The sequence below is a fragment of the Lepisosteus oculatus genome, chromosome 13, assembly GCF_040954835.1.
Source record: "Lepisosteus oculatus isolate fLepOcu1 chromosome 13, fLepOcu1.hap2, whole genome shotgun sequence".
Classification (NCBI taxonomy): Eukaryota; Metazoa; Chordata; class Actinopteri; order Semionotiformes; family Lepisosteidae; genus Lepisosteus; species Lepisosteus oculatus.
In genome coordinates this window covers 27,457,241-27,479,784 of record NC_090708.1, presented here as the reverse complement: position 1 = coordinate 27,479,784, position 22,544 = coordinate 27,457,241, and the positions used below count along the sequence as shown (strand labels likewise).

Below are 22,544 nucleotides of genomic sequence, written 5' to 3'. Positions count from 1 at the left end.
CAATTACTGCTTGGCAGCTACTTTTAAGAAAAAGTGTTACTGATATTTCATACAAAATAAACAGGTAATTCTTCAATTTGTAAACCACAGAGCCAATTCTTCATTCAAATTATGAAGGCAGTGGCATTCATTCATTGTCACTGTTTGCCACTGACTTGCATGATGACACATCTCTTCTTATTGGTCCTTGATTAGAGTAAAAGTTGGCAGTACAAGATAATGCTGAACTCAGAATGTCTTGAACAGGTTTAAGTGTGTAATTGTATTACCCTTGGTATTTCTATTGGATACCTGAGTGTCTTAATGGAATAAGTGTAGTTTTCTGTTTCTTAGCTATATAAATGTAATAACCGCAAGGAGAAATATCCCTTTCTAGAAGAAACAAAACAAAAGCTTCTAGCATGCCAATTTCCAATTTAGTCACTGATTAATTAAATTGCAAAGATGCTCAAAAATAAATGTACAAGGTGTTGTGTTTCGGTTTAACAGTAAACACCTTCACAGTAAAATACAAATTGTAAGCATTAAAAATATGACTCATGTGGCATTATGTGGGGGCCTGCCCAGTGTGGAGGTGGAGCCCTGGAGGAAGGGCGATGCCTTGCCTTTGTAGTCACAGCTGTCCCGGCTCCTAGAATATGAGCCACGGTTGTGCAGGTCCTATAAAGGCACACTGGACACCCCCCAAAGGGACCAGCAGTGCCAACCCTGAAAAGGCGAGCATTTCACACCGACAGTTCCGGAGGGGATTTTACCCGCTTAAGGCGTTCTTTTTCTTTTCTTTTTGCCTGTCCCATCACATATTTTCACCAGGGCAGGCATGCCTCTTTCAAACACAGAGTTTATGTTTTGTTTTTCCTTTACATGCCCTGCTCTACCAGACTGGACCCTGCTAAATAGGGTAAGCCCACCTTGGAGGTCATGATGCACAGCGATACACCTTTCTTTTTGTTTCATTTTTCACCCTTTTGTGTTATTTTTGGTCCCTTCTAACCTCACAACTGTACTTCCATCCCTCTGTTAGGGACGTTGATGTTTTACGGGTGTTCGCTGTGGCTCCTCCCACTCTAGATTGTTACACTCATGAACTATAAGAATAATCGTTCTTGTAAGGTGTTCAATTAAGACTAATAATTAGGTTTCACTACAAACTAAAATTAGGATTTGAAGAACAATCAAATAAGAGGGCAGGATAATTATCTTATGTGCAGCAAAAACATGAGAGGAATGATCACAATATTCTTGAATGTTACATAATTAATATAATTTAAAAAAGTACTACAATAAGAATGTGTTAATACTAAAATACAGAAATTGAAATGAATATAAAAAAGAATACACAACATTTTGTCTCCTCTCTTTATACGTCATGTACACTCAACACAGAAGGCCCAACCCCCGTATCAGAAGCAGTGATGCAAAAATGCTAACCTCATTGTTACCATGTTGCCTTGTTATATTGATACAAATCAGTAAATATTTTATCATACTCAAGGATTAAATTAATGCATTGCAACTTCTTTCATATCTGGGGTATTCACTCATTTTTGGTGTAGCAGTATATGTTAAAATACACGTAAGTGTATCTTTATCATGATAATGGTATGCAATACAATTTTCATCTTAGAATTACCTTAAAATATTATACTTAACAATTTTTTGGAGATCTCATTGTAAATTTGTAATAATTTACAGTGTATCACCTCCAAGGTACCCCTGACTTGAGCCATGAGCAGATCCAACATCACTCTGCACTCAGAATTCATCATTGTGGGACTGCCAACTCCAGATGAACAAGACACTGCACTCTTTATCATCTTCCTCATCCTCTTCTTGGCTACATTCCTGGGCAACCTGCTCATTGTGGTGCTGATTTCCCTGGACCACCGACTCCACATGCCCATGTACTTCTTCCTGTGGAACCTGTCTGTCTTAGACATATTAATGACAACATCCATCATACCCAAGATGCTAGCTGGTCTGTTAGGTCAGAAAACCATCTCATTCACAGGTTGCTTTGCACAGATGTACTTTCTCATATCATTTGCAGCTGTGGAAGGATTCCTTGTTGCAGCAATGGCATACGACAGATATGTTGCTGTAGTGAAACCACTGCATTACAACACCTTAATCAGCACCAAGGTTTGTATTACAATGACAACCATAGCCTGGATGCTTGGCGTTCTTGGAGCACTTTTATCAGTAGTACCAGCTAGCACTTTGCCATTCTGTGGATCAAACCTTATCCTACATATTGTGACTGATGTTAGCTTGCCATGATGTTAGAGCTCAAGTCAATCTTGCCCTGTTAATTGCAATGCTTGCAATCTATTTCCCCTTTCTCTATGTCTTATGGACATACTGTAGAATCATAGCATCAGTACTGAAACTGAAAACTGTGGAGAGCCGTAAGAAGGCCTTCTCAATGTGCTCCTCACATGTGACTGTCGTCTTTCTATACTATGTTTCTGGTGCTGTGGTGTTTATTGGGTTGAGAGTGGAGAGTATCCCTCCTGATGGGCGCATCATCATTGGTTCAGTGCACTATTTCCTCACCCCTTTGCTCAACCCCATGATATACAGCTTAAGGAATAAAAAAATCAAGGCAGCAGCTCACAAATACTTTAAGCTAAGATCACTGTCAGGCTCTTGGAAAGTATAAACAGTACAGGGCTAGTTTAGTGTTTCAATTCGAGGTAACCACTTATCAAGTCTGAAACATCAGATCTTTATATGTCTTACCCAGTACACACACTAGAAATATAAAACAAAATCTAAAATATAAACATAAAATAAAACAACAAATGCATTTAAAGTTCCTTATTCAAAAGTCCTTTGTGGTGTAGCACATGTAGGTACACATTTTTTTCGAGGCCTTATCCAATATTCTTACTACTTTGCATAACAATCACAGACTGATAGCAAAAAAATGTTTTATAAAGCCAGGTCTTGATATGGTTTTCTGGTTATGGTTTTTAGTCTTCCACAAAATAAATTAAAAAGAAGATATATATATATATAAAGTTATTACAAATGTAAGCAAGGTTTTGATTTTTCAATATTTCTTTCTGTAAAAATGTCAAATTAGTAATATACAGCCTTTGAATATAGCACTTTTTAAATCTTCATCATTAGGAAGAAAAGCTAAATAAAATGAATTCAGGAAATGGAATTCACCATCTTAACTAATTTGTCTAGTTAACAACTGTGGTTTTGATTGTGGACTTTTGCAAATTTTGCAAAATTCACATTATTACTGTTGGTTCTGTAATATCAGTATGTCAGTTTTTTATGTTTTGTGAAACACCCGCTGATATTCGCTGAATATGTAAACCCTCATTAATCTGAACACAGCAACTACTGGGAAATGATAAGATTAATTTAATATTAATGATTTTATAATACATTTGTACTTTTATTTATTTGTGGCATACTTTGTCTTAGAACATCTGTTTCTTCATTAGACTATACACTATCCAACCAAATAAATTTAAAGTTTAAAATATTAAAAATAAATTTTAAGTTAAAAAAGAAAATTTTCAGAGTCTTAACTTAGTGGTTGCTCAGCTCAAGGAAACATTTAACACTATCGTGTGAAACGATTTTGGCTCTGTATTGGGGATGTACTGTATCAGATATTACAGTGATAAGAACTTGTTTTATTTAAATTAGAATTCATGAGATGAATCTACAGAACAATGCAATGTGTGGCAAGAACAGGGTATAAAAAGCTGGCAGAGTGTCTTGATTTGGGCCACAGCACACAAGCTCCCAGCATGTAGGTGGGAGGAAGAACACTGGCAACATATTAACATAAGTGGGAGAAATACTGTAAAAGTGTTTAAAAGGAGCTTACATTTGTTTCTGTCTAGCTGGTCCAGGGGTCGTATTAATTGGAATTAGTTTAATTTTTCTTTACATCCCAAAGTGACATTGGACATTCAATATAAAAATGAAGATTTTAGATTTTTAATGTTATGAAACCAAATCAAAATGTGATCACTTGAGTCTTGAATCTTGAATCTCCCTCTTTCCCTCTCTTAAGTAGCTGGGACTCCCTGCAGTTTGACAAGTGACCAAGGGTTAAGCTGCAAATGTGAATATTGGACTGGGGAAAGGGTGAATACAAGGGGTGATCGCAAGACAGATAATTTATCTATAGTAGTTCAGGTGGGTAGCTGCGTCAGCATGCGTAGGCTGCAAAGGAACAAGTAATAGGTTTATTCCATGCTGAAAAAAAGAAGAAAGAGAACACAACGTTTCGGCCGTGGAGCCTTCTTCAGGTGTGAGAGAGACAGGGCAGTAGGCAAAGGTAAAGTAGCGGGAGAACAAAGGTTGGGAGGGAGGAGGAGTGAGAGGCGGGAGCAGGGGACAGAAAGAGAGGCCAATCAAGAGGTGTGAAGTCAGAATGGGTGCAGAGAGGTGTGAAATGAAACTTCCAATGAATGGAGAAAATTTAAAAGAACAGTAATCTGTCGTTAAGGGAAGGGAGAATGTGTGATCCTAACTGCAGAATAATTTTAGTTTCAGTGGTCTTTCTGATGTATGAGTTCGGAAAACCATCTTTGAGAACACAGACGGAGAGATTAGTGTGGTCGTGGCCGTCAGAGGTGAAATGAGAAACAATGGGCTTGGAGAGATCTTTAATCTTCACAGCCCTGACGTGTTCTCTGAAGCGGTCTCCGAGTCTCCTTCCTGTTTCTCCAATGTAGATGGCTGGGAATTTACTGCAAGAGATACAGTAAATAAGGTTGCTGGAGGTACAAGATGCTGTCTGGGTGATCCGGAACTGTCCTGAGGGGCCTTGAATGATTTATCTATAGCTGGTTTTAGTCTCTCGGTTTACTGGGGACGTTTCAGATGTTAAATTGAGGAAGTGAGACAATAACTTCAACCCCAACCCCCACCTCATGGTCAGACAAAGGTGATAAAGGTGATAAAAATTCATTCAAAAGGGCGCAGTGTAATAACACAAACACATCTGCTAACACAGCCACAAGAGTAGGTGACACACTGATTTTAAATTCTTCAATTAAAATTAGCTGTTTAAGTTTGTCAGAATCAGCTACTTTGCAAGCAGTACAGTACATGTCTTCTCAAAAGTGACACCTTTCTCTCGCGCTAACTCTTCAATTTTTTTTAATAATTTCAAAACCATGGATGGTATGCCTCAGGGACTCATTTATAGTATATTAAAAACAAATCACCTTCTGGATCACATGAATAACATGAAGTCATATCCACAGATGTACTGTACTGAAACAGTAGCGTACACGTCAATGAACAGCTGTGTGATCGTATGTGACCGTCACGGTTCCGCACGGTTTCATGCCCTCCGCCGTTTCACCACGCCTATTTCATCCTGCAACACCTGGGACGCAAACCCGGATCTCCAGTGTAATGCAACAGGGAACCAGCCGCATGAGCTAAAGGAGACCTCCCTCAGTCTAGCAGCTGAGGTCCCTGCTACGCGCAGGGAGGGCAATGATGTCACCGTGTCCGAACTAGCTCCTCTACACGTATACCATATAAATATAATATATACAGTATGATACCATGTGTACCACATGGTACCACATCGTGTTTACAACAAGCTATAATAATAAACTATTTTTATACATTTGGCTATTTGAAAAATATAGCTAAAAGGATCACTCTGAGCAGGATTTCAACCATGTTCCTCAGAATAGGAACCACTTAACTGCTGTGTTAAACTGCCACTGGGTCCAATATGCTACATTACAGTCTATGAGCATTTCATTGTCCATTACCAGTGTAAGGACAATAAAAGTAAAAAAGAAAATAATGTTTTGGAATGTTTCCAAAATATCCACAGGTGTTATTTTTACTGCCACGATTCCTTTAATTACACAATTCTTTATGAATGTAACTGTAGGGTTCATGCGATGGTGGTTAAACACTCTGGTGGTATGGATATGTTTGTGTATGGAGACAAATATATTTTTTGCAATTTATTACTGAACAGTGACCTTTACTACTCCAGAATCTCTCCCACTCTCTTCCTGATCTCCCTCTGTCCTAGTCATGTTCTCCCCCATAACCAATCAGAAAACACAGAGTCACATTACCGTAAACCTTTCCACCAACTGAACCACAAAACTCCATATAACTCAAAAACATTTCAATCTGCTCAACTGAACAAAACAGCAACAGGGATGAAGCTTACATTAATATTCCCTATTGTGAGGTATTAAATCAGCATTACACCTTTTTTTACAACAATATCGGCAAGTATTCTTATTACATATTCTTTAAAAAGGATAAAAGATTATACAGTAGCTTTTGATGAAGTATATAAACTTTATATAGTTAGGACAAGCAGATCAATACTTTTCCAAAATATCTACAAAGTTAAAGACTTTGATTATGCTATGCTGAAATTTGTATTAAGGCACAGTATTGATTATCTCAATAATAATAATGATATTTCCTTACACTTAAATAGGGCATTTTTGGACACTCCACACAAAGTGCTTTACAGGCAATGGGGACTCCCCTTTACCGCCACCAATGGATAGTGCCATGGCAGCCATAGTCCGCCAGAGCGCTCACCACACATCAGCTGTCAGTGAGGAGGAGAACAGAGTGATGAAGTCAATTCGTAGATGGGGATTATTAGGAGGCCATGATTGGTCAATGGGAAATTTGTCCAGGACACCCGGGTTACAGAACAATGCAGAAAAGATGCATTCATGAAATTATATTCCTCAGTGCCCCCATTGCATTCCATAATCTTTGGCAGAACATGGAAAAGTCTGTTAATAAGATGATTACAACTTCATTCAGCTCCTCCTCCTGGAACCTGTTTATTGCTATGATGAGTTCTTGCTTTGTGCTCTGTTTTGCCATCTCTGAGGGAATGCCAAACAATGCAGTAATGATGATGAGGTAATGAAGCAGGCTAATTTGTTATAAAATCACTAACATCAACACAGCACATGCATATTGTATAAAGACACTTTAAATGGGTGTGTTTTATTAGCATTACCTGATGTTTACCTGATCAGGATTTGTATCTGTAACCGAATCTTAATACATGACACTCACATTCCCTGTTGATCTAAGCAGTTTGAAGGCTCAGAAATTTAGGGCATCTACAGTACATACTTTCAGAAGTTGTAAACCAATATTTCTTCTTCTTCAAGCTATACTTTCATCATTTCTACAGAATATCTCATACTGAACCTTCCACTCATGTATTTAATTCAAGTCACTCTCTTCAGAATTTTCTTTCAACCCTTCCTGTATCAACCAATGATAACATCTCAGGAGGAACCTCCATGCTAACAATAAATACATCACACTGTAGTTGCAGCTGATTTTATTACATGCATATTAAGTTCCAAAGTCTACTAGAAAAGGCAATTCTTCAGGCAAGGAATTTATACACATTTTATGAATACAACACAGATCTCAACTTTCCGTCCTCTATTAAATCATATTGTTTACATCACAGATTAAATCATCATTTTTACATCACAGAAAAAAGTCAGACAATCACAGTCAACCGATGAACAGGGAGAAGGGCATGTGTAAGGACGTTCTAACAGGCATCTTGCAGTGTGTTAGTATTTTCCTCCTACTGTATCTGTCCAGTGGAGTCAGAGGGAGCTGAATATCCCTTGAACAGGGTTGACTTCTTCTCAGGCAAGTATAGAAAAGCCATATTTTACTTCCAAGCAGCAAATGTAAAAACATGTGTAAGTGGAATGAAAAGCGAGAAGACAAGTCTCCTCAGACACAAAGGATTGTGAGAGCATGGAACAAGCTACACAGCCAATTTGTTGAAGCTGATAACCTGGGTTCTTTTAAAATGGTCTGCTTCTTGTATTTGTAACCATTTGTGTATTTTGTATTGATATTAATTTTAATTTTTGAGCGGCGTCATTTTTGGAACTTTTAATGTGATCTTGACAGGTTTTAGTAAACTGTAGTTCACAAAGGGTGTGCTGTCAGCCCATACAAGTCACGTTCTGGATAACTAGACAGATGTTGTATCATTTCTATTATTTATAACTTTTTGTCCTATAAGTGTGATTTATGCCAAATCTGATAAACTGTCATTGTAGTACACTTTTAGTGTCATGCTATGTAGTAAGTACTTCAAGTACTACACAGTAACAATGTCATGACATCAATAGTACCTATTAGTAAATGAATAGCTAAAGCTATTTAAATTCAGCATTTATATTATTATTATGTCTCAGCTGTGTGATAAAACACTTTTTTGTTAAACAATTAAAAAGTGATCTTTTAAGGCCCTAGTACTGCTTTAAAGGAGAACTGCAATGCTATTTTTTAAATTTCAGAGTTAGAAAACAATCAACATTTCAAACCACAATAAAAGTAAAAGGAATACAGTCACTTGTAAAACCTCAAATTTACATCACAAAATAGACAAAATGTCCAGGTATGCGCAGTGCAGTATTTTGTGACTCAGAACACAGCAACAAAACTTCAAGAGACATGAAGCAGCTTTCTTACATTGTATACAAGCAGGCTTGTGAATACATCTCTTTCAATTCAGTAGAAATATTGCTCTCGACTTCAAGAATGTTTTGCTGACAAATACTACTTACTTGTTAACTCTGTATGCAGATCATTCTTGAACAATTCTGCAGTGAAATGTGTGCTGCACAACCTTGTACATATTTGCTCATATATCACATTACATTAGTTCTCAGTGACTAGTGAGAAAAAAGCACTGCTTCACGTCACAATACAAACAAACTCAAACTCTTGCCCTTGACAATGTGGAGTCTTACAACACTTTAAAATTTTGTGTTTAATTGGATATTTGTATTTTTTCTCTACTTTAAATTTAATTGTTTAATTTGTTACTGAGATTTTATGACCAGTCTGAGAAAATGAGACTGCAGTTCCCCTTTAAAGGTGTGCAGTCAAGTCATTCAGTGCATGGCCAGTCACAGCTAACTTGTGATATTAAAATATAGCTGAACATCTCTTGTCGATACTATAATGTTTTCATACTGTGCCATCAGCAAGACTAATTCTTGAAACTTTGCAGTAATCTGACAGCAACACTAGCCTGTAAAATAATTGATACTATGCAGACTGAAAACACTTTTAAAATAGTTATTGAATAATTGGTGAAGAAGGATTGACCAATGCATTTCATCTGCATGTAGTGTGATTAATACCCTTATTCCATCCATCTATCCATTTCTTAACCACTTCATCCAATTCAAGGATTGGGGGAGACATCTGCAACAGGCGTAAAGCAGGATATACCCTGGATGTGATGCCAGTCCATCACAAGGCACACACAGACACGCACACACCCACATAATATCCTTATTTCTTCTGCATATTATTAAAGCATGTTCATTAGATATACAGATGCAGCGATTCAAAACAAGCGGGCGATACCGCATTATTTTGCTGTGCGCTTCTCGCGGTGTAAAGCAAGTTACCGTATATTCTCGTATAATACCGCATGATACCGCAAGTAAAATAATAGTATCCGGAATTTCTGCAAGGTGGAGCTAATAAAGCTCAACCTCTCATGTTTGAGCTGTCGCCATCAAAGTCTTTACTGAAGATATAACTAATAGTATTTATAATGAATGATCTTGGACAAGCTGTAAACTCAGAGTATTGCCATGGTTCACATTCTTTTTTTCATTGACCGTCTTTGTAAAAGTAACACCACAGCATTTCGCAATCACGCATTTGTTTCCAAATGTCTCCCGCTGACATGAATTATGACATGAACTACTCTCCATTAAACTCGCTCTTGAAGAGTGGAGACACTGGCTGGAGGGGGACCTGCATCCCTTCACCGTCCTCACTGTAGCAGCAAGGCTTATTAATAATACAGGAATTAAGTTTGCTGCTCCCTTGCCAGTCTCTCTCTCCCTCATCTCAGTGGTTCTGGATACAGAGAGGCAATTCCATTTGGTTCACATTTAAAGGTGTTTTTCTATGTGGTAGAGTTTCCTGATAAGGAACAACTCCCAAGGCTGAGATTCTCCAGCCACCCTAATAAATGGTAATCTCTGGCGCCTTACTGTCTGGGGGATTCCTTAGGAGAGTCTCATCCCAGGTTGTTTACAACCTTAATGTCAGAGAGCATGGTTACTCATCCTCCGCCTCGATCAGCCAATCAGGAACTGGTAGGGATGGTAACCCTACGTGGGTCTCGAATGCCTGCGGAACATTCAACCAATGAACGACCGTAGTTCTTTCAGATAAAACAGGCAGCACAGGGCCCAGAAGGTGCTCCTCCAGGACATTCTCAGAATCATTTAGGACAATCACATAAGATAGATAGATAAGACTTTATTAATCCCGTTGGGAAATTGATGTGTTACAGCTGTCCAGCCCAAGACAAGCAAAAACAGACATTAGAATAGTTATAAAAACAAAAGACAACAAAATAAATATAAAAGAAATAAATACATAGGTGTGTGCAAAATGTGATGATCATAGTCACTGTAGAAACAGTAAAATATGTGCAAAATGTACATAGGTTTAAACAGACTGATTGTCCAAAAGGTACAATGGAGCAAACATGCTGTCCATAGACAAGCAAATGAAGTCCTAACAGTCCTAGCCTAGGGCAGCGTTATACACCCTGACAGCCGCCGGGAGGAAAGACCTGCGGAAACATTCCCTTGAACACCGTAGCTGGAGCAGTCTGTTGCTAAAAACTCCGCTGCCCAGTAACAGTCCCATGAAGCGGATGAGAGGCGTTGTTCATGATGGCTGTGAGCTTGGTCAGCATTCTCCTCTCAGCCACCACCTCCAGGGGGTCAAGGCTCATCCCCAACACAGAGACAGCCTTTTTGATAAGTTTATTGAGCCTATTTGCATCTTTTGTCATGATGCTGCTGCCCCAGCACACAACAGCGTAGAAGATGGCTGTCGCCACCACTGATTCATAAAAAGTGTGTAGAAGTGTTCCACACACACCAAAGGACCTGAGCCTCCTAAGGAAATAGAGTCGGCTATGACCTTTCTTGTACAGAAAGTGTTACCAGACAGTGTTACCAGACCACTCCAGCTTATCATCCAGGTGTACCCCTAAGTACTTGTAGGACTGTACCCCTTCTATGTCCTCACCCTGGATGGAAACAGGCTTCAGCAGGAAGTCCAAGATCATTTCTTTGGTCTTGCTGGTGTTAAGCTGGAGATGGTTAAGATGACACCACTCCACAAAGTTGGTAATCAAGCTCCTATATTCCTCTTCCCTCCCCTCTCTAATACACCCCACAATTGCAGTCATCCAAAAACTTCTTCAGATGACATGTCTCAGAGTTGTACCTGAAGTCAGAGGTGTAAAAGGTGAACAGGAATGGAGCAAGGACAGTGCCCTGTGGAGCCCCAGTACTGCTAACAACCTGTTCAGACACACAGCTCTGTAGCCATACATACTGTGGCCTGCAGGTCAGATAGTCTATAATCCAGGAAACAAGGGCAGTGTCCACCTGCGCCGCCCTTAGCTTATCTCTCAGTAAAGGTGGATGGATGGTGTTAAAGACACTGGAGAAGTCAAAGAACATAACTCTCACAATGCTCCCCATCTTCTCCAGGTGAGAGTTAGCTCTGTGTAGCAAATAGATGACTGCATCCTCCACTCCCAAGTGTGACCGGTAGGCGAACTGCAGGTGGTCCAGTACATAACGGCCAGTGTGTCCGAGTGCCAGGGCTTTTACTTTGTCGAGAATGGAGGTCACCTGCGCGTAACCAAAGGATCCACATGAGGTTAGCCCAGCAGCAAGCCTCGTGAACCGCCAGTACCCCACCGCGAATGCTCGCCTGATCAATGAGTGAACTACAGTCAGAACTGTGGACAGCTGAAAGCTGAAAGGATTCAGGACTAGAGCTACATCAGGAATGAACCGGTCTTCTTCCTGTCTAAAGAGTATGACTTGCTTAGACCACAGTAACTTCCCATGTGCACAATCTCAACTAGTTAAACAAGCACTAACTAGCCGGTCTTCAGAGAGTCACTGCCATCGCGCCGCAGCAGACATCTCTTCCTCCTTCTCCCACACCTCCAGCCTCACCAGGACTGCCTGGCACTGGGCCAGAGGACGTCGATTGGACGCAGCAACATCCTGCCGCTGTTCCCTTGTGTCCGCGGGAGATCTCAATCCACACAAATTGGATAAGTAGTCAACATTTTGGATTACAGCTCGAGAATTCAATTGTTACCTCAACCCCAGTTGATATCAATTTAATTCCTACGAGTGATGTACTTGCCTTTGAATATTTAGTGTAGAAGTTGTAACCAAAGTTCATTTACGAAACGGTATAAATGAATGGTATACTGAATGTATGTCCCTCTTGGTTTGTAACTCATGATTGAATATATACCTTTTGTATTCTGCTAACTCTCACTCTTAAGATCTGTTATGTTTATATGCACATTTTATGTATTAATAAATGTATTGTTGTGTATAAGTATCCGTGTGTGTGTTGCGTTCCTGAATTCTTCCGCAAGGTCGGTTTTCTAATAGCCATCAAATAATCATTTTGTGACTTACTGCTACAATTAATAATTGTCCCAGTAAATGCACAAAACCCGTACATCACCGATCAACAGAACCTGGCCTACCTCCAGTCGGCACGGCGACTCAATTCCCGACAAGCCCAGTGGTCCCTATTCTTCGCCTGATTTAACTTTTTCATCACTTACACCCCTGACATACACTTCACATGTTAGTACTGTGTTAGCATTGAGTTCAGAATTAAACAGAGAGAGTCCTGTCTGACATATTATCAAACATGCTGTCACAAAGCTCTTCAGGAGTCCTTGAAGTGGCTTTCTGCCAGGTGTAAAATTGATTTCAAAATCCTTCTGCTTACATTACTGTCCCTGGTTCACTATTTGATATACTACCTGTTTATTCCCCACAGTGTGATGTGATCTATACTCAGCTGATTCTGGTGTACTGTGTGCTTCCATTGTTCCTCTGTTCCTCTCCACTCTGGTGGAGGTTCTCTGACAGGTTCTTTTGTTGCTAAGCCTGGAGCACTGGAACACCAGAAAAAAAAAAAGCATGAGCTTTAATTAATATTAATTAATTAATTTAAGAGCTTTTTAATGTTAGCCTAAAATCTTTTTTTTTTTCATTCAAAACGTGTGTAATAAAGTGAGTTATATGTTTTCAGAACTATTCAAACAAAACAAGGTGACAACAAATGTGATGTAGGCTATCACAATATATAAACGTCAAAATAAAGAAATTATAAATTATGATTTTTCTACCCAAAGCTGTAAGTATGCACACCATACTGTGCAAAAGTCCTAGGCATCTTAGATAACGCAAAGTTATGATATTTGAGCATCAGCAATTTACTTACAGATTCTGATGACTTTGACAGTGATTAATACAGCTTAGTTTGTGTGAGAAGAAGCAAAGCTTGTCTCTTTGTAATCTTTAATTCACATTAATTCACATACTTCATAACTTGATCAAAAAAAGCTTCAATTTACACAATATACTTATTGCAGAATTCTGTTTCTGCATCAAAAATGGAAACATAGAAAAATCTGAAAAAGATCATTAAAAAATGCCTTAGTTTTATAAGGCAGTATATGTACATGTAGAGAGTAAGAGAATTGTGTATGCTTTTATGATTTCAAGAAAATAATATTTTAATATTCATTGATTGTGTATAAACAGAAACAATAGATATACAGTATAATCATGCACAACTCAGTAAAAATTAAAAAGAAAAGGCACTCCACTTATCATTACTGGGATTTCTAATGATCGTGAACTGAGTCCTAATTATGAATCTCTTTAGATAACTGGAGCCTAAGTTGTTTCACTATACTTCTCAAGCACAGGACATACCGCTGATCAAGAAACCCTTCATATAAAGAAACTTCATATCAGCTGCTTTTATGGACAGCTCTTGACAGTGAACCCAGAGGTCACTGAATGCAGAGCTGTAGCTGTAGCTCTTATTAATCCAGAGAAACAAAAAGTGAACACAGGATAAAACAGACAGAATTCTGTTTATCTGAATGTTTGCTAACATGTAATAAATAAATAGGTTTGAAATGTGTACTCACTTAAAAAAAACAGTCTACATGAGTCTCATTATTCAGCTAATTCTTGGAATTAGAAAAACAAAAGCACTCTTGGCAGAGATCACAGCCCCATATATTTTTGTGTAAATCTCTTCCCATTTTTGTTAACACTGGTTTAAAACAATTTTCTGCTCCTGCTTTGTATAAATCCCAATATAGGATATTAGGCCTAGTATCAGGTTAGTCTCTCGCCTTCATTTATTGAGACTTTATTCAATGAGATATGGGGTGAAAATGTGGATCCTTCTTCTCTGACTTTTCAAAACAATAACATTTATATGTATGGATATCATTAGAATTCACCATTCATATTTTTGTGCCATTTGTAGAGGAATTCAGATCCTAATGTGAACTTTGATTGAAAACTTAGCTCCAGTACTATTCATCTCTCAGTCTGTTTTGTCAGTTTGGCTGACTTAGTGACACTATGGGACAAACTCCTTTTTATTGCTATGCAGAAAGCTCATCCATCCAAGATCATCTGCTTCCTTCAAACCTGTACAGTTTAAGCAAACATGCAACTATGTTTCCCCAAAGTAATTCCATTTGTAATTTCTTTCCCCCAGCTCATTCATATAACATGAATTGAATTGCATTCTTAAGGAACTTGTGTATCATTAAAAAAATAGTTGTTAACATTTTTCTGTTTTTTTTTTCCATTTGCCTTTTAGACAAGATCCATCTAGTTCTTAATTTCTGGAATAATAAGAGCTACAGTTATAGCTCTGCACACATCAGCCTCTAGAGTCACAGTGAATAAAAGCTGCTCTGCATAAAAGCTGCTGAGCTGAAAGGAATAGTTTCTTGTCCAGTAGGTGTGTTCTGTGCTGGAAGAGCACACAGAATAGACTCCAGGTATGTAAACAATACAGAAAAATCTATCTGAATCTTCATGCTATGTATATATCTTCTTACAATTTTATCTTCTATGTACAGTATATGTATATTCACATACAGTATTCATGTATATGTATATTCACACATTCTCCATATACTGTACATATGTTATGCATATATCTTCTTACAATATATCTTCTTACATTTTTTATGTTAGGTAAAATTATCTTATAGTACTATAAAAATGTTGTTGTAAGTACAGTAAGTATTGTAAGTTTTGTATGTATATAGTAATTTTCATTATTCTGACAATATCTATCTGCTCTCTTCTAAATATACTTTTAAAGTATATGTATTTTTAAACATACCATTCACTGAAATATATATATATATTCCAAGCTTTGCCAGTCTGTAACTAATTTTTCTGCTTCTCCTAGGACATCTAAAATATTTAAACTACATTGTTTGTAATTGCAGATGCTGTTGATTTCATCTTTATTTTCTCATTGTGTTTGAACATACAGTATATCAGCATACTCTGAATATAAATATAAATTTAATATGTATTTCAAGAGCAATGTGAGTTACAATTGTGTTAGAGACTTTGTACATACAGTGTTCTGGTCTTATGATGTAGCAGAGGTTAGACATCTTCTTGGGCGATGGATGCCATGTTTTATCAAAATATTAAATTTAAAATAATCAAATGAAACTTCTCAGTCTTAAAAAGTAGTAATTGACCATCTTCACTTTTTTGGTTTCAGTTTCTGTCCTCTCAACAAGAAAGTTCCAGTATATGTGAGGAAAAATTAATATGATTGTGCTGTGGAACCTCCTTTGTTTGAAATAGGAGTTTGCACACAAACCAGATTTGTATTTTTTTGGAAATACACGAAAAAGTACAGTACCAATATGTTCCTGCTGAAAACAACACATTTTGTTACTCAGAAGTAGGAGGTCTGTAGTGTGCTCCTGTAAGTAACGTTTCTGGACTTTTTGTGAAAATTTGTGATCATACACATTGCATATCAATACACTCTTATCATTGACACTTTTGATTTTAAGGCCACTTATGACTAGTAGAAGAGAAGAAACAAGAAAACGTGAGGGTTTTTCATTCATTAAGCCTCTAAAGTAACAGATAGATCACAAACTAACAATGGTAATATGTGGAATTAACCTATGTATAATCAACCTGACCCATAGTTACTTTTCTTAGTATCAAGCTGTATTGGAGAAAAGCCTGAAGTAGAAAATACTTTAGTAGCATTTACCATGTACTATACATATAAATGTTATTGTTTTGAAGGCTTAAAGAATCACGTTGGCCAAGGTGTTTTTTTTCTAACAATACATATAGTACAAAACTTGGCAAGAGTATCCATCCCTTTCCAATGATGTCCCAATTTGTTGATTTATATATAAAGTATAGCTTTTCTTAATGTGAATATTTGAATTTGAATGCTCTTACTGAACACTTTTACAGGTGAAATAAATTTAAATGTAAAAAAAAAGAAAAGAAAAATCAACACTATTATATATGTTGAAAACATACATATTCTACCCCCTGAATCTGTACTTGGAAGAATGACCTCGGCAGCAATAACAGCTGTTACTCTTTTAAAGTCTCAGTTAGCCTCACACTGGCATTGCTAACTGGCTTTGTTCACATATTCCCCATGGCTGCTCAGATTTTGGGAGAACATGACCTAAAACATTCTGGATGGCACAATACAGTTTCCACCTCACTTTATGATTGACTTTACTGTTCTCAAAGGATTATTCACTGTCTTTGATTTTTTTTTTATCCTTTGGCCAAATGTTCCTTGTTGAGTTTAAAATTCCCACTGGAAAGATGGAGCTGGCCTGGGTTGGTCTCTAGTATGACATGTCGGTTGCTTGTTCTATCCTGGGAGTGTCGCAGTGCAGATAGAGAAAGTTAGCGAGAGCTATGCTTAGCATTGCTGAGGACATCTCTGCCAGAAGTTTGCTGAACATCTGTTTATAACAACTTGTGCAAAGTCTGACCACAATTGAGACAGGTGAGGACAAAAGTTGATTTGTTTTTTGTTGAATATACCACAATATTCAGGATGCTAACAAAAATAGTATCTATCTTATATTGTTAATGAGACAAAAACAACCGTGGAGTTGCAAACATAAGATCTCTTCTCTTTCAGAAAGAATATCTTTGGCAGAAGTCTGTTTTTTAATAACTTTCTGAGACTGGTGTTTTAGAAAAAAGTTTGCAGTCAAGTAGTTGGAAAAGATTTTAAGGTACAACATCACCATTGGTGATTGCGGAGTATGTTAGTGGCTATAATACTGGTACCCACCGTGCAGGTCCTTTGACAAATGCTCTTTGGGTGATAGACTTGAACTTTGACCCCGGCTCACCACAGAAATAGAAGACTCAACAGAGCCCATATGTGTGATATATTCTTAGTGTGTTTAAGGGTGAAGACAGCTTTACGATGTCTTGGTTTGTGGATTTCTTTTAAGCTCTTTCTAATCAAATAGAGCCTCTTTGCTGCATTTCTTATATTTTGCATAATCTCTGGTTCTGGTTGAATGGGAATGCTGGTTCTTCTGGTTGTTGCTCCTCTTTTTTAACTACTTTTTTATTTTTTACTTTTTCTTTCCATTTTACTTTTTTTTCCTCTGTCTCCCTTGTTTTTAACTACTGTGACTGCTTCTACTGCCGACTACTCACTGCTGGAATTGTTCAGCTGACGACTTTTCTTTAACCACTTGCTACTGCCCTGCTTCAGGATTTCTTTCCTGGTTCCGTCCCATCGTCGCTGATTCCACAAACATGTTTCTAAGGTAATCCTTACTGCAATTACTGAAACTGAAATGGAAATATTTCCTGGAAAAAACGCGTATTATTACTGCTTTAATATTTGAATCCCGTGACCAATGCATTATATTCACAGCAATACAGGACACTGTTTCTTTCCTCCTCCACCTGCAGAGTCTCTATTCCTGCCTCTTGGCATAAGATTGCAAGACCATCCCACATTTGTGCCAACCTCAAAAATATACTCCCTCTACCATGCCTGGAACCCACTCTGCTGTCCCCTGTAAAATACCCTCCTGTCCCGGGTATAGGTTATTTGACCTCCCTTGTCTATCAGGCAGAGGTGGAGGCATTATTATTATCTATAATCTTCTTTACAGTTTAAGTCCTGTAACTGTACCCCTTTTCTCTTTTTTTGAGTGTCTTGTTTTAAATGTCTCTGTTCCCGACTCTACCATAATTGCCATAGTTTATAGACCAAACAAACCTAATGAAGCCTTTTTAAGTGAGTTTGCCAATTTACTTTATTTTTTATGATCTCAGATTTAAGAGGATCCTTATTCTTGGGGACTTTAGTATACATATTGACTCAAAGTCTTCCAGTTTAGCCAAGGATTTTCTAGCTCTGTTGGGATGCTTTGATCTAACCCTGTTTGTTCTTAGCCCAACACATAACAAAGGACACACCCTTGATTTAATCATTGATAATATCTCTTTTGTTACTCACCTCTCTTCTCTTGAACTAGGCTTCTCTGACCACTTAGCTATCTTTTTGATCTGGAGTTACCTGTTTCTATCTTTTCCCCCTAACACTCATTTTTTGCAACTGGCGATGAGTTTATCAGCTAAGGTTCACAAATTCTGTTCTGTCCTTCTTATATTGTTTATCTTCCTGTGATCATAAGGAGGACAAAATACATTTGCTTAATAGTGCTCTTTTATCTACCACTGACACCTTCGCTCCTATAAAAACTCGAACCATCACTTTTTCTTGCGCTGCCCCTGGTACATCAACAATATGCAATCAATGAAGGTAGTCTCCCAGAAACTTGAATGTAGCTGGTGTCTTTCTGGCCTAAACGTACATTATCAAGCTTGGAAAGATTGAGGATATGATAGAGTCTGCTAGATCCATCTACTTCTCTCACATCATTGAAAATAACTATAACAACCCTAGACAGCTTTTCTCCACCATCAACAGGCTGCCTGCCTTATCTCAACTTTGCAACACATTTTTAGATTTCTTTAGCTTCAAGATCAGCAACATCCAGCATTACATTCTCTCCACAGGGCATATCACTTCCACACCTCCTCCCTATTGCCTAACTTTACTGGTTCCCTTCTCTTCAACTTCTCTCTTCCTGACTCTACATCCATCAGTAAACTGGTTTTGCATATGAAATCCACCACCTAACTATTAGATCCCATTCCCACAACTTTATTTCAGTCCTGTGTCAGTTCTCTCTGCCCTGGTGTCCTCTATATAATATATGAATCCTTGAGCACAGGTGTTGTTCCATTAGTCCTCACAACTGCTGCCATTACCCCCATACCACAAAAACCAAACATGGCTCTGGACAATCTAAACAATTTTCACCCCATCTGCAAAAAGTCTAGAATGCATGGTAACAGTTCAGTTAAATTGCAAATATCTTTTTTGAAACCCTCTAATCTGGCTTCCGACAACTTCACAGCACAGAAACTGACTTGGTCAAAGTCACTTACAATTGTGGTTCTCTTTCTGTCCTCATTCTTCTTGACCTCAGTGCTGCTTTCGACACTGTTAACCGTGATATCTTACTTTCTCATCTTGAGACTGTGTTTGGAGTTTCTGACTCTGCTCTCAAATGGATGAAGTCTTTACCTCTCAGATCGATACTGCACCCCCTAGTTTTCAGTATTTACAGGTTTCTACTTGGTCAGCTTTTAAGATCATATGGCCTCAACTATCACTTCTATGCTGTCTATACTCAAATCTACATCCATACCAAACCTGACACTGATGTAGCTGTCTCTATTCTATCTAATTACATCTTTGACATAAAAACGTAAATGACTCAAAATGTTCCTTCAACAAGACTGAAATCATGCTTATTGGCACACCCCATCAACTTTGTAAAGCCAATGCTGTGACCCTATCTGTGGATGGTACTGTACTTCAGTCTACATTGAAAAACTTGCAGTGATATTTGATTCAGTCTTGACATTCAAACCACATGTGAAACATATTATAAAAACATCATTCACCTCTGAAATATCACCAGACTACATCCTATGTTATCACTAACTGTGGCTAAAAAGCTGATGAACACATTTGCCTTCTCTCAAATTGACTACTGTAACACATTACCCGCTGGGGTTTCTAAACCCAACATTCAACAAACTCCAGTGTGTCCAAAACTGACCAGGTCTAGTGCAAGTAATCACATATCTCCTATGCTGGAATCCTTACACTGGCTTCCTATCAAGTTCTGTGTTGACTTCAAAACCCTCATGTTACCTACAAGGCTCTTCTTGTACCAGTACCAGTCTGAGCTACGATCATCTTACTCTCTACCTCGCTACATTCGCTCTTCTAATTCTGGTCTGCTATCTGTCCCCCAAGCGTGTCCACACTCTATGGGCCTTCTCCTGTTATACCCCAAAGCTCTGGAACTCTATCCCCAAGGATATCAGATAGTTAGTTACCTTCTCTAAACTCCTTCAAATCAAGACTCAAAACCTTCTTCTTTAGAAGAGCCTTTACTTAGATTGTTCTTTACACTTCTGCTCCTACTGCATTTAATACCCCCATCTACTATCTCCTTTCATTGTGTATTCTCATTGTGCACATCTTGTGTAATTTTTATTGTTGTTGTCATTCTGTAAAGCACTTTAAGAAGCCACCTTCAATGGTGATATTTAAAATTGCTATGACAAAGGGCTGTATACATAGTTTAGTTTTTGTTGATATTAAAGTTCTTTTACAATACAAGTGTTTAGTTTATGCATTCACATGAGTTCACAATGTGTATTTATTCAAAATGAGACATTGGAATAGAGTGAAAATCATTGTCAGGCCTTGTAAATTTATATTTGATATATATGTAGAAAGGTGAAACCACATCTCAGTATCTCACAAGAACACATCTAACAATCAAGTAAAATCAGTAAACAGCCTTTAAATACTTTTTCCCTTTTCAATCTCATAATGCAAAAAAAAAAACATTTTCTGAACAATATATTTCTATGACCATTGCATGTCAAATTCTTCAAATAATAATCTTTCCTATGCAGAAATTATAAGTAAGGAATGGAAAAAAAATATTCTTTAAAATTTCTAAATGACTCTATCTTCAAACCAGTAATAGCCCTGTTGTTCTTTGGCAACCTTTTCCCAGCCAGAGCTGCTGAGACCACGACCAATGGAAGGAATCAATGTCACCCTACACTCTGAGTTCATCATTGTGGGAGTGCCAGGTCTGCAGGAGCACTACACTGCCCTCTTCATCGTTTTCCTCATCCTCTTCCTGGCCACATTCCTGGATAATCTGCTCATTGTGGTGTTATTTGCCCTGGACCACCGGTTCCACACTCCCATGTACTTCTTCCTCTGGAACTTGGCTGTCTCAGATGTTCTACTGACCGTTACTGTCATACCCAAGTTATTAGTAGTGCTTTCTGGTCATGACAGGACCATATCCTTCTCAAATTGTTTTGTGCAGATGTATCTTTTTATTTCATTTGCAGTTGTTGAAGTATTCCTCATTGCAGTCATGGCTTATGACCGATATGTTGCTGTAGTTAAACCTCTGCATTACAACATCATCATTAATACCAAGGTCTGCATTACAATGATATCCTCAGTCTGGTTGCTGGGCTTCCTTGTGCCCTTAACATCTGTAGTACTGGCAAGCACCTTGTCATACTGTGGATCAAACCTTATCCTGCACATTGTCTGTCACTACCCAACTGTAATGTCATTAGCCTGTGGTGATGTCTCAGCACAAGTGAACTTTGCTCTGTTTCTTGCTATGGTTGTAATTTACATTCCTTTCCTGTTTGTCATGTGGTCCTACTACAGAATTGTGTGGTCAGTGATAAAAATGAAAACTGTGGAAAGCCGTAAGAAGGCCTTCTCAATGTGCTCTTCACATATGACTGTCGTCTTTCTGTATTATGTATCTGGTGCTGTAGTGTATATTGAAATGAGAGTGGGGAGTATTCCTCCTGATGCACGCATCTTCATTGGTTCAGTGTATTATTTCCTCACTCCATTGTTCAACCCCATCATTTACAGCTTAAGAAATGAAAAAATCAAGGCAGCAATTCACAGATACTTTGGAATACAGGCTCCTTTCTAGCACAATACCAAAAATGTTGTAAATGTTGTAAGTCTATAAGACACATGGTAATAATTCAATTGCTAATAGTTCAAAAGAAGAATCTCACTCTTTTGTGTGGACTCCCTAAGAATTTATAAATAAAATAGTTTTACTCTTCTTGTATAATTGAAAAGGCCAGCCAGTTACTATATCTGTGAATAAAATACCCCACAGTAACTGTTTTATGTATATTACAAATTTAATTTTTACCACGTATAAACTATTAAATTGTACATTTACTCAAATTAATAATGTCTGAATAATTAAAGATGTTATCATTAAGACAACGTGAAAATACATGGATTCCAAATGGGACTTGTTGAGATATAGTGTGTATTAAGCCACAAATAACAAGAACTCCTGAAACAGCAACATGTTGAGAATCCATAAAATGCACCCTAAGCAGCAAAGATGTTTCTAACTGAGGTACTGTATCTTTTACCCAGGAAACCCA

At 37.9% G+C, this 22,544-nt stretch overlaps 2 protein-coding genes across 2 annotated transcripts; both read left to right on the top strand.

The window, feature by feature from the left end:
- Positions 1–1,728: 1,728 nt before the first annotated feature.
- On the top strand, positions 1,729–2,280 carry LOC138242260 (olfactory receptor 1500-like). The gene has a single exon (XM_069197749.1). It carries the CDS (start codon positions 1,729–1,731, stop codon positions 2,278–2,280), a length of 552 nt encoding a protein of 183 aa, XP_069053850.1.
- Positions 2,281–21,130: 18,850 nt separating this feature from the next.
- LOC138242259 (olfactory receptor 2AT4-like) lies at positions 21,131–22,069 on the top strand. The gene has a single exon (XM_069197748.1). It carries the CDS (start codon positions 21,131–21,133, stop codon positions 22,067–22,069), a length of 939 nt encoding a protein of 312 aa, XP_069053849.1.
- The last annotated feature ends 475 nt before the right edge of the window (positions 22,070–22,544 follow it).

Coding starts and splice junctions, on each gene's coding strand:
- LOC138242259 (XM_069197748.1), top strand. CDS start 21,131: ATGGAAGGAATCAATGTCACCCTACACTCTGAGTTCATCATTGTGGGA.
- LOC138242260 (XM_069197749.1), top strand. CDS start 1,729: ATGAGCAGATCCAACATCACTCTGCACTCAGAATTCATCATTGTGGGA.